The sequence below is a fragment of the Spinacia oleracea genome, chromosome 4 (assembly GCF_020520425.1).
Source record: "Spinacia oleracea cultivar Varoflay chromosome 4, BTI_SOV_V1, whole genome shotgun sequence".
In the NCBI taxonomy this organism is placed as follows: Eukaryota; Viridiplantae; Streptophyta; class Magnoliopsida; order Caryophyllales; family Amaranthaceae; genus Spinacia; species Spinacia oleracea.
Genome location: NC_079490.1, coordinates 32,704,804 through 32,721,050, shown reverse-complemented (window position 1 = coordinate 32,721,050; position 16,247 = coordinate 32,704,804). Strand labels below are relative to the sequence as shown.

Genomic DNA, 16,247 nt, shown 5'->3' with positions numbered 1-16,247 from the left:
ATAGTACTGGACTGGTCTATTGAGTGGGGTGTTATCTAGCCACTTTCTTCAACCTTGATGGAGATACCTTCTTTAGTTGTTGGAGGATTTTCTTCGTTCTTTCTTTTGACTCCGGTTCCGGCCGGCTCCTTCCTCCATGCGGACGGGTTGAGGGTGGTTAGATAGTAGTCTCGTGCTTGTTGCTGATCTCCATGAATAGTTCCTATCGAACCATCGTCACATACGTATTTTAAGAGCATTAAATGAGTGACAAACCACAACTTTTATCTTGTTCAGAGTAGGGCGTCCCAGAATGACGTTGTATGATGTTAGGTCTTTGACAACCAGGAAGTCCACATTCATTTTCCTTTCGTCGATGCGTCCCCCTATTCGTACATGTAGGGTTATGACGCCTATAGGGTGTATGTGCTTCCCCCAAAGCCAATGATGGGATAGTGAATGCTTTCGATTGTCTTAGGATCATGGGCTAGGCGTCTTAAGCACTCCATACTCATTATGTTAGAAGAACTTCCTGTATCTACAAGTATACGCTTTACTCTCATGTTGGAGATCTTGATTTCTATGACTAGTGGGTCATCATGTATGCGTCTTCCATCGGACTCACAATTTTCAATTCGGGGGAAAGAGTCCATTCGTGACTTTCTTGATAACATTACTTGTCTCAATCGACGAGCATAGTCTTTTTGTCCCCTCATGGTTGGTCCCCCGGATAGGACCTCCTGATATGAAACCTACAAATCCCCCTTCAGTTTGATTTCCTTCTCCAGTTGAAACGGGTGATTTGTTCTTCTTGTAATGGCTTTTCCCCATGTCGTGAGTGTTCCTCTGTAGATAATTTTTCAAGTGCCCTTTAGAAGCTAGCCAGTCCAGAGCCCTTTTTAGACTTCTTCAGTCTTTGGTATCGTGACCTATATTTTCGTGAAACTGGCAGTATAACTTGGGATCTCGGCTCTCAGCGGGGGATTTGATTGGAAATGGTCGTTCTAGGTCGAATCTGGTCCCTACATCTACCAGAATGGTAAGGAGATCCGTGTTATACTCAAAAAATTCCTTCTCTTGCGGCCGTCCCCTCTTTTTTACAGTAGAGGTGGGGTCTTGCTCTTTAGATATTGCCTAGGTGCCATTGACCCGTGAGGTTTTCCGATCAGTCCTTTCTTTCTTCCCGGATGATTTCGTCGCTTCTCTAGTTTTACCGTGTTTGGATACACTACATATTTCTGTGGCATGTATGAATGCCTCGGCTTCGTTGAGGACTTCTACCATCGCCCGCACGCTCTTTTTGACTAAATCAAATTTAAACGATCCCTTCTTTAAGCCCCTGATGAAGTTATCGAAGGAGACGCCATCAGGCAGGTCTGGGATTTGCCTAGCTTCCAAGTTGAAGTGTTTGACATAGCTTCGCAAAGACTCGTCTTTTCCATGCTGAATGCGGCCTAGATGCATACTTGTCTTCCTTTCTTCCTTGTATGCCATAAACCTTGTGGAAAATAATGTTTCTAGATCATTGAAGGAGGCGATTGATCCTGCAGGTAGTCTTTCGAACCATTTGGACGCTACACCTTTGAGAGTGGCCGGAAAGTAATTGCACCATGTAGCCTCATTGGTCCCCTGCACATACATATGGTGACGGTATGCAACTAAGTGCATATCCGGGTCAGAGGTGCCGTCGTAGGCCTCTATGGTAGGAGTCTTTACTTTGGGCTCTTTGGGGGGTGTTCATTATAGCCTCGCAGAAAGGAGTACTCATATGACTTAACGTCAGGTTGTTCAATCCTTGTTGGATGTGATAAGTCGGTTTACGACGGCTGGAAGCCATTCTGTGACGCACACTCATTCTGGGAGAGGTTATATGAGTTTGTCCTCGAGTGAAGGGGTAGAAAGGACGGTCTTCCATGACGGGTGTCGATCCGGTGTCTGATAATTCGGACTCGGCCTCATAGCGTTATTGCCGCCTTGTTGACGGGCGCAAGGTGGTGGAAGGGTTCACTCGGGAAACTGGACGGACCATTTGTTCTCGCCGAGCTGGAGGGGCTCGATTGCCTCGGTCTCCGACCGGATGCTCTTAGGGCTGGCAATGGATCGGAGGTGGATCGGGTGGAGCTCAATCCGCCTCCACCCGTTAAGACTCCATCCATCATCCACCCGATCCATAACCCTAATTTTTCTCATCCATATCCAACCCACCCATCATCCACGGGTGAATCGGGTGGATTGGGTCATTTGCGGGTGACAATTATGCCCATTCACACCTAAAAAATCAAGTCAAAACTACTCTTTAAAACTGAAACGAAGTACATGAAATAATTATCGTTTTTACAAGCCGTGCCTATGCTCCAAGCATGCGACCACCCAACCACAAAATGGGCAAGGAGCCAAAGGCAAATAATAATAACATTCAGAAATAAATAAAGTTTAACTTCCAAAGTACATGCCATTTCTAATAATACTCCGTACTAATTTGAGTCCCTAATTAACTGGTGTCAATATAGCCAAGTGCTAATCTAGCAACAACGGAACTGGATAGCAGCAAGCAACAACAAAATAACAACCCAACAGCAATAGCACCATCCCATGATCCCATCCCAACGAGCAACAACAAGCACCATCTCATCCCAACAGCAACAACAAGCACGATCCCATCCCAACAGCAAGCAACAACCAACAGCTCTTCATAGGATATCCATTTCCTCTTCTCCATCCTACCATTATGCAACAAAAATACATATAAAAAAAAGAACTTATGTACTCAAACATTAACCTATAAAATAAATGGGATTAGCTAGTTTACCGAATTAACATCAATGACTTCACTTGCACAACTTCCATCACCTCCCACATCGGCATCAACCAAAATAGTTGCACATGCGTGTGCATTATCAAAACAAGCATCTGTCAAAGAAAAACCCCACAAGGCCATAACTCATAAATAAATTTGATATTTTATAAAATAAAAAGCCACAAGTAAATGCAAGTGAAAAAGTATACCCGAATACTCCCCAAGAAGCCAATTTTGCATGCACATAAGTGCTTCCACTGTGTCACGGTGAAGAGATGAACGTTGGGGACTAACCACCCTACCGCCCATACTGAAAGCACTCTCAGAAGCTACGGTTGAAGCAGGGATTGCTAATATATCTCTAGCAATTTTCCTCAAAGTTGGATATTTCAAGTCGGTCTTCCAAAAATTAAGGACATCAAACTGACTACTCTCGGGTAACGCTTCATCTTCGAGGTAATGGTCTAACTCACACCGCACATTAGCTTTTCTTTTCTTGGTCTTTTTAATCAAAGTCCATTTATCACAGTCATCGCCATTAACATTATCAGAAGAAATCAAGTCACTAGGTCTCTTTCCAAGAACTGTTTGACTAAAACTAGAAGACCCAACATCCTCTTTATCGGATTTCTCATGGTACTCATGCAATAAATCATACAACAAAGTCTTTACCCTTTCAACCTCAACAGAAGCTTCATCACCAAAAATTTCACAAAAATAATACTCCACACATTCCAACTTATTTCTAGGGTCTAAAATTGCAGCCACTGACAATATTCCATTGATATTAGACCAATACTTATCAAACTTCTCAATCATTTTCTCAGCCATATCCCTAACAAACTGCTCATTACTATTTTTCCACAAGCGTAAAGCTAATTTAATCTCACATACTTGGCGAAAAAACAAGTTGGCAGTAGGATATTTCCTGCATGAGAACAACTCAGTCACTTTGTGAAATCTTTTCAATTTATCACAAATAGTTTCAGCCGACTCCCAATCACGTTGAGTAGGAACAACAAACTTAAACTTTGGATTTTGAGTCTTTAAGTTAGCAAAAACATTCTTATATGGTAAAGCACTTTGAAGCATTAGAAAGGTTGAGTTCCATCTAGTTTTACAATCAAGAGACAACTTCCTAGAACAATCAACCTTAGAAGCCCTAGCCTTATCCTCAAACTTTTGAAGTCTTTTTTGAGTTGAACCCCAAAACACAACACAATTACGTATCCTTTCAATCCCAGAACCAATCATCTCCAAACCATCTTGGACAATCAAATTCAATATATGCGCACTACAACGTACATGTAAAAATTGACCAGAACACATAAGGGTGTCACAATCAAACTTCTCATGTAAAATATCAACCATGGCATCATTTGTGGTACAATTATCAAGAACAACAGAAGATATTTTCTCAGCTATGTTGTATTCATTCAATGTATCAACAAGGACTTGAGCAAGCATATTGACAGTGTGTGGACAAGGAACGTAAACAAACCTATTTGGAAAAAACATATCAAATTGGTGGAAAATAAAACACATAGATTAGAAAAACATACAAAAAACAGCCAAAACACAGTAAATACAAATAACAGGAAGCTTCAAATTTTTAAGTACCTCAAAGTTTTGTTGTGCAAAATCCATTGGTCGTCAATGAAATGTGATGTAATGGCCATGTAACCTTTCTTTTGAGGTGAAGCAGTCCACATATCAGTTGTTATCGCCACTCTTCCCCCATGACCATCAAATAACTTCTTCAAATTTGCTTTCTCACTCACAAACATCTTCAAAATATCACTCTTTAAAGTGTTGCGACTTATTATCTTGAAACTTGGATTCAAGCTAATAACAAATCTCCTAAACCCAACATGCTCTACAATTGACAATGGATACTCATGGAGAACAACCATATGAGCCAACTCCTTTCTTGATTCTTCTTGATTGAAGACATGATTTTCCAACCTTGTGCTCGAATCTTGTCTACGATTAACTGCCAGCAACTTTTGACGCACATCAACCTTCATATGCTTTTTAGTGCATCTAAGAACAAGGTGGTCCTTCAAATGAGAAGTCCCATTCTTACTGTTGCCCGAAAACAACTGATTACAATGCAAACACTTGGCCTTTTGTTCACCATTGATCACCTTCCTCTCGAAGTGATTCCACACTTCAGATTTGAGTCTCCTAGCAGGCTGTCGTGGAGGTGGAGGTCCCATCTCTTCCTCTTCTCCCAGTTGAGTTGGGGATTGTGAATGACTAATTGGAAGAGAATATAACGGGTTTGGGATTGATACTTCAGGAAGAGGAACCGGAGGAGACGGGGAAAATGAGAATGACTTGGATCCAGCACTACTATCTCCCATTTCCATTTTTGCCATACATTAACATTAAAACAAGGAAATTAATATTTTCACATATAGAAGAAAGCAAATCATAATCTTTTTACAGAACACTGACAAAACATTCCATTCTAAGATACAACAAACTGTTAAAAGATGAGTTATTCCATCAAATTGATAAATTAAAATAACTGACAAATAGATGCAAGACTACTGCAAGAGGTCCAATAATGTTTAGATTTACCTAAAAAGAGGTCCAATTATGAGCTTATTAATTCTCACTACAATAGTTGTCTTATTAATCAGCACCAAATTACAACAAGAGTAATTTATGTCTAAACTCTAAAGCAAGCCATTTTATACGAATTTCTCAAATTAATCAATATATTGTGCTAAATTTCTGTATCATTTCAGTATGACAAAACTAATACTCCGTAGTTAGATTACATTTACATTTTCAGTTACTAATTGACTGCATACTTGAATTATTAATATTAAAATTAATAAAATTAATTGAAATTGATAAAATTACAGAAATTAAATGGAAAATTAGAAGGGGAAGAGAAAATAAGTCAAAAAACTACCGCACTAGATGAAGATCTTCGATTCTCCGGCGAGTACGACGACGAAGATGGTGTGAGTGAATGAAAGAGGAGGAGCCGTTGAGCCTCCGCCGTAGTGAGTGACTGAGAGAGAAGGAGCCGTTGAGCCTCCGCCGGAGCTAGTGACTGAGATCGTTGAGCATCCGTCGGAGTTAGTGATTGAGAGACACGGAACGACGGGACTCAGGAGCCAAACCGGTGAGAGTGAGAGAGTGACTGCGAGTGTCGAGTGAAATGAAACTCAAAGTCTCAAACCCTAATTTTTTGGTATTTATATTAAACAATTTCAGATTTTTTTTTTTTAAAAAAAAACAAACCGGGTGGATGGGTGGGTTGGGTGGTGGATCGGGTGGTGGGTCGGATTTACCTCAACCCGAATCCGACCCGATCCACCACCCGATCCACCCGTCACCCGTTTCAAATCCGCTTGCCTTCGGGTTTTCATCCATAAAATCGGGTCGGGTGGATCGGATATCCATCGGGTTAGGGTGATATTGCCAGCCCTAGATGCTCTGCAAAAGGGTTGGCACCTCTGCTAGCTATTGGTCGAGAACTTTCTCCCGCTCTCCAGAAATTAGATCTTAGCTGCATTTTGCTTATCTGGTTGACGCCAAGGCTAAAGGGTCCTTGTGGGACTGTCTTTTCAGTATTGGTATTATAGATTAGCATACTCCTTTGTATTTTGTCTTGCAGCGTGGTGCTCATATGATGTTGAAAGGTTTGATTCATCTGTTGCTGGAATCCTGCTAGGATTTCTCGCAGCGTTCCTACTGAAACCGGCAGGTCTAGGTTTTCATCCAGTGCGGTATCCTTTATACTGGGACTAAGATGTCCACCAGGAGGGGGTTCCTCGACGTCCGGCTCCTCCTTAATGATCACTTCGGCTTCCTGGACGCGGCGAGGAGTGTTCCCGGCATTGGAAATCCAATTAGCCTCATCTATGTTGTGTTGGCTCCTTTCACGCGGACGCCTTTCTCCTGAGTTTTCATTATGCCGTTCACCGTCAAATTGCAGTTCCGCCATGATACTATACCTCCCCACAGACGACGCCAAATGTTGTGGGAACTTTGTTGATGATGATGTGTCACCCTTCCCTCGGAGGTATCAAGTATGCGCTAGCATGATCTCCCTGCAATCTGCAAAACAAGAATATTCCCGTAGGAATATTCCCTCCGCTGCCTAAGTAAGTATTAGCTAGAGAGAGAAGTAATTTAGAAAGAAGGCATAGCAGAATTGTTTTAGGTAGGTAGGAAGGAATTGAACTCCCCTTTTACCTTGGGATTTGAACTATTTATAGGACTAGGGTTTTGGGAAGTGTCCTAAAAACCCTAAGCATATGATTGGATGACCTCAAAGATAGGGACATGTGTCCTAATCCGATATATGGAATAAAAGAGACAAACCAATGGCTCTTTTGGTGTATGGGTCTTTTCGAGCATTTTGGGTTTTTTTTTGTTTTGCCTTCATAAATGATTTTGCTAGATGTGTACATCTGCCCAGCATGCATGGGCCACGTGTTGCCCCATAGTAGGTCACAAGTGGAATTTACTATTTTTAGGCCACATCACTTGGTCTTAGTTTTTCTCCTTTAAAGGCCGGAGAAAAAATATGGTTGTGGAGTTCCTCTTGCAAGGTTGACTGGTTAGACTAGGGAAAATCCTGGCCGGAAATTCAGATCATGCAAGTTTTACGATCCAATCACAGAAACACGGGGATGCAAAGATTTCGAGTGGGTGGATGAACTAGATGGAACAGTCTGGCAAACAAAGGTGATATACAATCTTTTGTTGGATAAGAAGCTGATGAAGGGTGAAGTTAGTGATCTGAAGATGGAGGTTGATAATTTGACTTGGGCAACAGAGGTGTCTGCTTAATAAAATTGATATCTCGAAGGTGATAAACAAGGCTATGAGCTGTGACATGAATCAAATGAACATTGAAGGGGGACAGGGGGCAAACTCAGTGAACACCTATCTTGTTGTTGTTGCCATTTGTTGTTTTTTCATGATTGTAGGAATGTTTTTACTGATTAAGATAAGCTAGTATAGTTGGTTAGGATAAGAATCAACTGTGCTCAAAGAAGTAGAGCGTTTAGGTTGTTGAATTGAATTTGTAAGGGCTTGAAAAATGTAAGTTTCCGGTGCTGAATGAAATAAAATGCAGTTTCTTGTTTATTAAACATAGTTGTTGTTGTTGCCATTTGCTGTTTGAATGTTTTTTTATTTATATTAAAGCTTTATAAACATGATATTATTAACCGAGGAAATTGATTTGTTGTTTAGATGAATTGGTTGAAGCATAGCAAACCAACAGCAGATTTATGACCAAGTCAACCTAAGTCAACTTTGGTCATGGTTCTGAAATCTGATGCGTAACAATAACAACAACAACAACACATCGTGTGAATCTGATGCAACAATGTGTTGGTTCCTAAAATTTCTAACTGAAATGTCGAGCTTAACATTGTTGTTACTCGATAACAACAATTCCACCACCAAACAGTCCAAACACCAACCAACCAATTTCAAGACACAGGAAAATGTTGGTTGCTGTCAAAACTGTAGTGGTGGTTAGTGCTGCTCTTATTGGCGGCTTGATTGCATCCAAACTCTTAATATGACACGTTTCTTTATTCACTAATCTTGCAGCATGAACCTTAAAAGAACACGTCACACCCCCCACACAAGTACACTTAGGCGTCTTACTTCTTTTCTTGTTATAAACACAAGCACATCTATTTTTGCAACGAGAAGTAATCCTAGTACGATCATTATGTAGGAAGTAGTAGTCATACATATTCTCAATTGCATGATTTCTCAAAGCCTTTTTAAGTACGTAAACATCCCCGAACTTAAGCCTTATCACTAGCTTAATAGGCTATTTTAAATCATTTTCTCCATTGAACCATGGACTGTTGTCCACTTCCTCATCAGAATCACCCGACAAACTCCTAAGCTCATCAGAATCATCCTCAATCTCAGTTTTGATGTTCACTTCATTACAATATAGGTTTTCATTAATCTGTGAAAACCTAGGATCCTTCACCGCCTTCCCATTAGAATCCTCTGAATCTGATCCAAAACTACCTCAGATCTCATTTAGAATGTTCCATGTAGATTACCTAAACCATTCTCCGCCATCTCCATACCCCTGATCCTCTTCCCATGCCTCCTAGTTAATGTCAAGATCATTGAAATCGGTGCTTGATTCAAACATAATTCCATCTCCAGAATCAGATTCACTCACCTCCTCATTAACAAATAACTTTTTCTTAGATCTTTCCTTCCCTATACCCTCTGCAATCTTTTTCCCCTTCCCCCCTGAAATCCCATGGCCCTCTACTGCTTGTAATTTTAGTTTCCCTTTACCCTTTGCACTTTCTTTCCTTGCGACTGTCTTAACCCTATGATAGGTTCTTTGTGGTGTGATATTTAGTGTGGGTTGGATGGCTTTCCTTTTAGGTGGAATGGTGGATATTGGTGTAGGATCTTTTTGGGGATTAAGTATCTTCTCAATAGTGCAAAATGGTTCAACAACACCCTCCTTATTTACTGTCTCCAAAAATCCGTTAACTTTTTCACCATTCACCACTTCTCTCTTACCGGTTGTAAAAGTCCTCCCCTTGAATTTATACCAGATATTAACGTTCCTTGGCACTTCCACATTATAGAACACAAAACCATGTATTACAACTTCCCTAAGATAATCCACCGTCATCTTAGAAACAATTACTTTTTTCTTCACATAAACGAGTCTGCCATCCCAACAAAGTATATTTATATTTTTACCAATTCTTTTCGGCAAAAAACTACCCCCAAACCTAACTGTAGTATCTACAGTACCTTAGTAAGAGCAGACCAACTTAATTAAATTAATAAATTAGGCATATTATATCATGAATTGTTTAATTAGGCAACCTCAATCCCTAAGTCATAAAATTATAACAAATCACAATTCATAGACCCAGTTAAATTGATTGCATAAAAAATAATTATTCATTCAACCAACCCTTATTAACGGCGAATTACCCATAATAGATGATTAATATTGTAACACCCTAATAGTTCATTGCCTTTATAAACCATTTTCCAACTTAAAATAAAGGAATTACTAAAGTATTACCGTCGCCGTGATAACGGTTAAGGCTATTACCAGAATTATGCAGCGGAATAAATAACTTTCAAAACATTAAATAGTAGTTAATGACCTCCATACAAATTGGAACCATAACGGCCCAAAAACAAAACGTTTAAGTAATCAAAACCCATTAACTAGCAGTTTAAATAGTTTAAGTAGTCTAGACTATTAAAATAATAGAGTTTAGAATGCAGGAGAAAAACATCGCTCAAACACAATCACATGCTAGATAACTTCTCCTGCAAGTTATCTCTACAAACCTGCTTATTAAAAATCTACTCCCCAACAACACAAATGCAATGGTGGATCATCATAGGGTCATTAAGGCAAATGCCATGACCAGAAAAAACACGAAGCACGAAGTCAGCGAAAGCTGAGTACGAACAAGATATAATGAAATCTTAGTCTAACATGCTACACTCACAGTAATAATCCACATGAAAAAGCCATGTAACTAAAAAATTAAAGCCATATAGGTAAACAATTAATCATGGAGACAAGACTCGACTCTTGACAAAACTCTTGACTCATAGATTAATTAAGAATAAGCTTCGAACGAGCCCAAAAGAAATATCCATAAAAGGAAGGATTTTGGGAGCCTACCAAACACCAAAATATAAAATAAAAATAACTTGTTGGACCATACCACGGAATTTCACCGCATAAAGATAATGAAACAACGTCTTGTATCATTAATAGGAGTACAAGTTTTCCGACAAGACTCCCCCCCATTGTTCATACTCGAGGTATATGCGTTCCAAGAGTTTTGAAGCTTGTTCTAGTTGCACTTTACGTTTATTAATATTTTCTGACCAAGTGAACTCAAGACACAACACAATTACACAAGGCATATAACAATAAGCAACAAAACAACACTACCTTTTTAATCCTTCAGGACTTGTGATCAAACATACAAGACTCAAGTGATATTACTCCCATGGTTCCTTCTCAATATACTATTGGGATAACCCGACATTCCCATTAACATGCGAGGTGGGCACTAGGCACGAAAATCCTTAGTTCAATTCACATATATTTTCCCAACATACCCTACAGACGGGGTAGCATAAATAGTGCAACAAGGCACGGATACTTGGCTCAAAGTATGCTAGACATTAAGTACGATAGCATAAAACAATCCCTTTCATGTGAAACAACCCATACATGCATATAATACTTGAACAACATGCTTGACATTTAATCCAACGATCATAAATAATCACAACATGCTTGTTTCACCACATCAAACATGAATCTATAATAATATAATATGTTCGTTCACAATGTCAAACATGAATACATAATAATCTAAGCCACATGATTCACAATAATAAAGTATCACAAGTATCTTCATGTAAATGGTGGTCACCCTAGACATGTACGTACCTCGAATATCTAAGTACGGGGGACACTTTGCGAATCAAGACTCTAGATTAGAAACCACCTCCTATCATTAAAACAATGAAAGTTAATTATTATTCATGTTCATTAAATTTCCAGCAACTTTATTAATATTTAAAACACTTGAATTAATTAGGAATTGTTCATTTATTAATAAAATAATAGCCTCAATTGAACGGTTAAAACCCTAATATGAAATTAATTTATTTTCATGCATAAAACCATTAAAAATCGACGTTTGAAGTCGTTATAATATTCTGAAAAATATAATTGCTTATCATAATTAAAATATTCATCTAATTATGCTAATTAATTAGTCATTAGGCTTAGATTAAAACCATAACCCTAATTCACCATTAAAATCAATTTAAAACATAAAAAATTGACACTTTATTTATTGATTCAAATATAAAAATTACAATACTCCAATACAAAACATTCTTCAATAATCCAAAAATACAAATCGAAATTCGGTGTTCATAACCAATCTCATCATTTTAATTAATCAAAAACCAATAATAATAATAATAATAATAATAAAATTTAAAATACGTAATTGAAATAGAATAGGTTAGGAAGAAGAGAATTATAATAGACCGGCCTATAGCACGGTACAATCACGAATTGGATGTGATTGGGCGCAAAAAGATCGAAAGAATACGGAGTATAGTGCACGGCATACACACGATGGCTTGCGTGTGTGCGGGTGTGCGAAGGACAGCAAGCAGCAGGGGTAGGGGGCATACGGTGCTCGAAAACAACAAGGCAACAACACTCGGCAAGGGGCCATGAGTGTGCGAGTGTGTCCAACGAGGGGAGAGAGAGAGGGTGCACGAGTGTGCGGTGAGAGCAGCAGCAAGCAACGACAAGAGGGAGTGAGGGCATCGAGTGTGCATCAAGCACGAGAAGTAAAGAGGGCACGAGGCAACATCGAGCAAGGCCCAACTGTGCGGGTTGATGCACGAGCAACGTGCTCGGCTGGGCAGGCGAGGAAAAAGAGAGAAGAGAGCAAGGAAGAGAGAGGGGTCGGGTATGAGAGAGAAAGAGAGAGAAAATTAATGAGGGTTTAATGAAGTGGGGATCAATTGAATGTAAGGGGTATATTTATAGGTTTCCCCCAATCCCTAATGGGCTAGGCTTAGGAAATTAGATATTGGGATTGCTTTGATGGTTGGGTTTGAAATAAGAATTTAAATTAGAAATCTTAGTTGGGCTCAACTATTAAAACAAGCTGGGCTTAGAATTAATTCAAAACACTTAAAAATCGAAACTCAATTAATTTCCGACTTCGAATAATAAATTAATTTTGTAATTAATTAAAATAATAAATATTCTAATTAATTAAAAATACATTTAAATAATATGTAAATGCAATTTAAATTCTAAAACTCATAAAAATGATTTATAAATATAATAAAAATATATTTATAAATACGGAAAATTACGAGGTATTACAAATACATACAAATTAATAACTGATTTCCGTATTTGGCATAGTTTAGGGTTCCAACACTTTTCCAAAAATACCACAATCCTAACACTTATAAAGTCACAAACTTTGGTTACTATTCCTGTAACAGTGGATTATCAGATTTTCCCTCCAATTCTTTCATACTTTATTTTTTGTCTTTTCCTTAACAATAGTTAAATTTCTAATGTGCCCTTATCTTTAGTTTTTTCCCCTGCTTCCTTCGTTGCCCACCTCATTCGGTCTCTTTCAGAGTTTCATCTCCTTGTTGCTTTCTGTCTCCTCACTTTTCCATTTCATTATCGGCTCTTCCTCCCTGCCTTCTCCCCCCTAATTCTCCTACTACCCCGAACTGAATTCAAGTTTCCATCAACAAAAGCCTCTTTTCTTCTGCGTTAATCTTGCGAAGGTAACAGTTCTTGGAATTGGATTTTGCATTTATTATTAGGGTATTTAATTTTTTGTTGTTGTTGTTGTTTGATGATGTTTGATTTGCAGAGATATATGCATCGACACACTGAGGTTGAGATTTCTGAGAATGGGAATGAGTAATTTCCCTCTTTCTACAATTATTTGTTTTTTTCCCGATCTCTTTCAGGTGTAATGTAGTGTGGTGTTTATTTGATGAGACAGAGGTCAGTATGAATTTGAGCACTTCATTCTATTTCTGTGCATATCTTCCTTAATTAATATAAGTAGTATTTTCTTGTCAAGCTAACTAATGAGATTAATCTTGGGTGACAATTAGTACTGATTAAACTAGTCCACCATTGTCTTTTTTTACATTGATTGCTCACATGAAGTTCGTAAATGAAACTCTGAATGGTTGAGCCAATTAATCGCATTCTCTGTAGGTGTCGAATATATATTCTTGAACCTAGGTTTGTGGAAATAAATTTGATGCATTTTTTAACAACTAAAAATCATAGGAAATAAACTTGATGATTTTCCCAATTTTTCCTCATGATATGAAAATGGGATGCGGAACTTCAATCTTTAGTGCTTTGAACAAGTACTTGAAAAAAGTATCATATTGTGAACATTGGCTGATTATACCGTCACAAACTTAGTTATGTTCATGTGTAAATTGCATTATGCTTTATATAAGTGAGAGAAATTAGCTCCTGGTAATTGTTTTAGATGTCAAATTTACCGACTTTACCATGAAATTACATTTAGGGTTCAAAATTCAAGTGACATGAGTTTGAGTGTTTGAATCCCCCCTGCCCCGTTTCATGTTCACCTGTTGGATTCACTCCTCAAAACAGGTATGAAAGACATTCCATCACAACAGATTCATCTTGCATTAGCCATGCTCTTGTTTTGAATGTTCAAATGTTCGTGACTCTTAACATATAAGTGCATTCGTCATCGAGGACATTATTACTCTAGGTAATGGACATCTCAAACATGCTGCATGGATATTTTGCTAAGATCAATTATGGGAGTCTGAAGCTCCCTCATGGGTTGTGTTTAATGTGAGTTAGTTTAGTTTTTTAGATTGGAGAGAATTTTCACCAATTAAATGTACATTTTAAGTATCATAATACCCTGTTTCGTAGTCTATTGCTTACATAACACTCATATAACTCCAATTTGATGTTCAAGGTTTCTTTTACATTAAAGGCATGTTGTGAGCCTGTGAGACATATAATACTTTCAGAGTTTAAAACTAATCTTTATTTGAAGTGCAGGAGTATCAAGAAAGAGAAGGATCCCCAAAACAAAAGTGAACGAACAAAATCAAGAGAAAAAAGAGGAAGAGAAACCATAAGAGCCAGAAGAAAACCCTGATCTTGAGCCAGAGCCTCAGCCTGAACCTCCTCCCTTGATATCCACATAAAATAATTTTCTTGTATGTCCGTATTTTGAATTGTATTTCGCAAACAGCTCGTGATCTCGAAATTCTGACTCTTCTTTGTGTTTCTCTTTTGTGCTAGGTCTGCAAGAATTAAACCCAAAAGTTGCAGCATTGAAAGAAATGAATACCTTAGATTTTCCCCATTATTCCACCAGGTAATTTCAAATTCATTTTTATAGATTACTAAGGGTTTTTGCGTATTTTTTTATACTAGCACACATTGTGTGTATATTCTGATTTTGGCTGTAATATGGGAGGTGAAAATCGATCTTCAGAAAGAAATGCCTTGACATGTAGTATAAGAAGAAGAATATCTTTTTTTTATTAGGGATGGCGTCTACACTTTGAGATGAAAATAGTGATATTGTATTGATATGCAACTAAAATATAATTGACAGAAGTGCCTTTAGTATATATGTCTCTATATGGGTAATCTGATGTGTTAGCATCTTTATCTTATGTTTTGTAAACTGAATTTCTAGATAATCCTTATTATGAAAGAACTGATTTTGAACACAATTACTAAGTGTGTAACTTTTTTTGGGTTACTATAGAGTGTTATTTATTCTCTTTCAATGGATGTTGTCATTCCATAGTATAATATTACATCGTGTATGATGTTCGTTAAAAATAAATCACTTCAAGGGTGTTATATTTTCTCTAATACTCTGGCCAATGCAGAATAACTTCTAGCATAACTGTACCAGTGAAAGGTTACTTTGTTAACCTAAATAGTGTGTGATTATCTTATTCTTTTAGGTTTCTATTCTCATGGACATGGTTAGTTTTTTACTATTTTAAACACCAATAATCATATTATACAATTCTAACTTAGGGTATTACAATATTTAAGCTTCTTGTACCTTGTTTGGAATTTCGTTTGCTCTGTTTCAGCTAGCTGTCGTTAAATTATTTATGTTCTCTTGTGCATAAAGGCCATAAAATGTCTAACGATTTTCTTTTTTCTGATTTTTCTTCCATCACTTTACTTCTCACTTTGTGATCCAATTATCGGTGATGAAGAAAAACTTTATGTCCATGAATACTTGGTGTCAGTATATAGGGAAAGGTGTGTTGGTAATTTGTTAATTTATCCACTATGTTAAAAGGCCAACATTTTGTGTATATTAAATGCCGATCTTGCAAGTGTGACTGTGTGACTCATGTGTCAAACTCCAAGTTGTCAAAAACTCGGGATTCAAATACTTTATATGGCCGTGAAGACTTGGTGTCAGTATATAGGGAAAAGGTGTGTTGGTAATTTGTTAATTTATTCACTATGTTAAAAGGCCAACATTTTGTGTAGATTAAATGCCGACCTTGCAAGTGTGACTGTGTGACTCATGTGTCAAACTCCAAGTTGTCAGAAACTCGGGGATTCAAATACTTTACATGTTCCTTTCATAGAGCGGCATACTTCCTGCTGCATTTTTTTTCTCCCAAGATCGCTTTGCTTGATGAATAATGTCTTATAAGTCAATCGAACGGAGGGGGTCTTATTTTTCATCCATCTTGAAATAAAACAATGATGTGGTTCATTTAAGTAGCTTGAATACCAACTCTTGAAGATAGGCAATGTTTTTAAATTTTCCTTATTGTTTCCTTTTATTACCCAACATGATTTAACACAACTATAAAACAAAAGTCAGAGCTAAATGAT

The 16,247-nt window shown here is 37.8% G+C and overlaps 2 protein-coding genes across 2 annotated transcripts; both read right to left on the bottom strand.

Annotated features, from left to right (window-relative positions):
• Positions 1–1,113: 1,113 nt before the first annotated feature.
• LOC130471445 (uncharacterized) lies at positions 1,114–2,151 on the bottom strand. Its single transcript, XM_056841572.1, has 2 exons — positions 2,041–2,151; positions 1,114–1,608 (listed from the first exon to the last, which is right to left on the bottom strand). The coding sequence occupies exons 1-2, from the start codon at positions 2,149–2,151 to the stop codon at positions 1,114–1,116; spliced, it is 606 nt and encodes a 201-aa protein (XP_056697550.1).
• Positions 2,152–2,470: 319 nt separating this feature from the next.
• LOC110787853 (zinc finger BED domain-containing protein RICESLEEPER 2-like) lies at positions 2,471–5,148 on the bottom strand. Its single transcript, XM_056841571.1, has 4 exons — positions 4,397–5,148; positions 2,986–4,277; positions 2,789–2,889; positions 2,471–2,689 (listed from the first exon to the last, which is right to left on the bottom strand). Exons 1-4 carry the CDS (start codon positions 5,146–5,148, stop codon positions 2,471–2,473), a joined length of 2,364 nt encoding a protein of 787 aa, XP_056697549.1.
• Between the last annotated feature and the right edge of the window lie 11,099 nt (positions 5,149–16,247).

What these genes read in the sequence shown, in the direction of transcription:
- LOC130471445 (XM_056841572.1), bottom strand. Translation starts at nt 2,151, where the DNA reads ATGGATCGGGTGGATGATGGATGGAGTCTTAACGGGTGGAGGCGGATT. An exon ending in GCATCCGGTCGGAGACCGAG is followed by an intron (nt 1,609 to 2,040) that starts GCAATCGAGCCC and finishes ATGTATGTGCAG; the next exon opens with GGGACCAATGAGGCTACATG.
- LOC110787853 (XM_056841571.1), bottom strand. Translation starts at nt 5,148, where the DNA reads ATGGAAATGGGAGATAGTAGTGCTGGATCCAAGTCATTCTCATTTTCC. An exon ending in GCTTCTTGGGGAGTATTCGG is followed by an intron (nt 2,890 to 2,985) that starts GTATACTTTTTC and finishes TTTCTTTGACAG; the next exon opens with ATGCTTGTTTTGATAATGCA. An exon ending in AAGTCATTGATGTTAATTCG is followed by an intron (nt 2,690 to 2,788) that starts GTAAACTAGCTA and finishes AGGATGGAGAAG; the next exon opens with AGGAAATGGATATCCTATGA.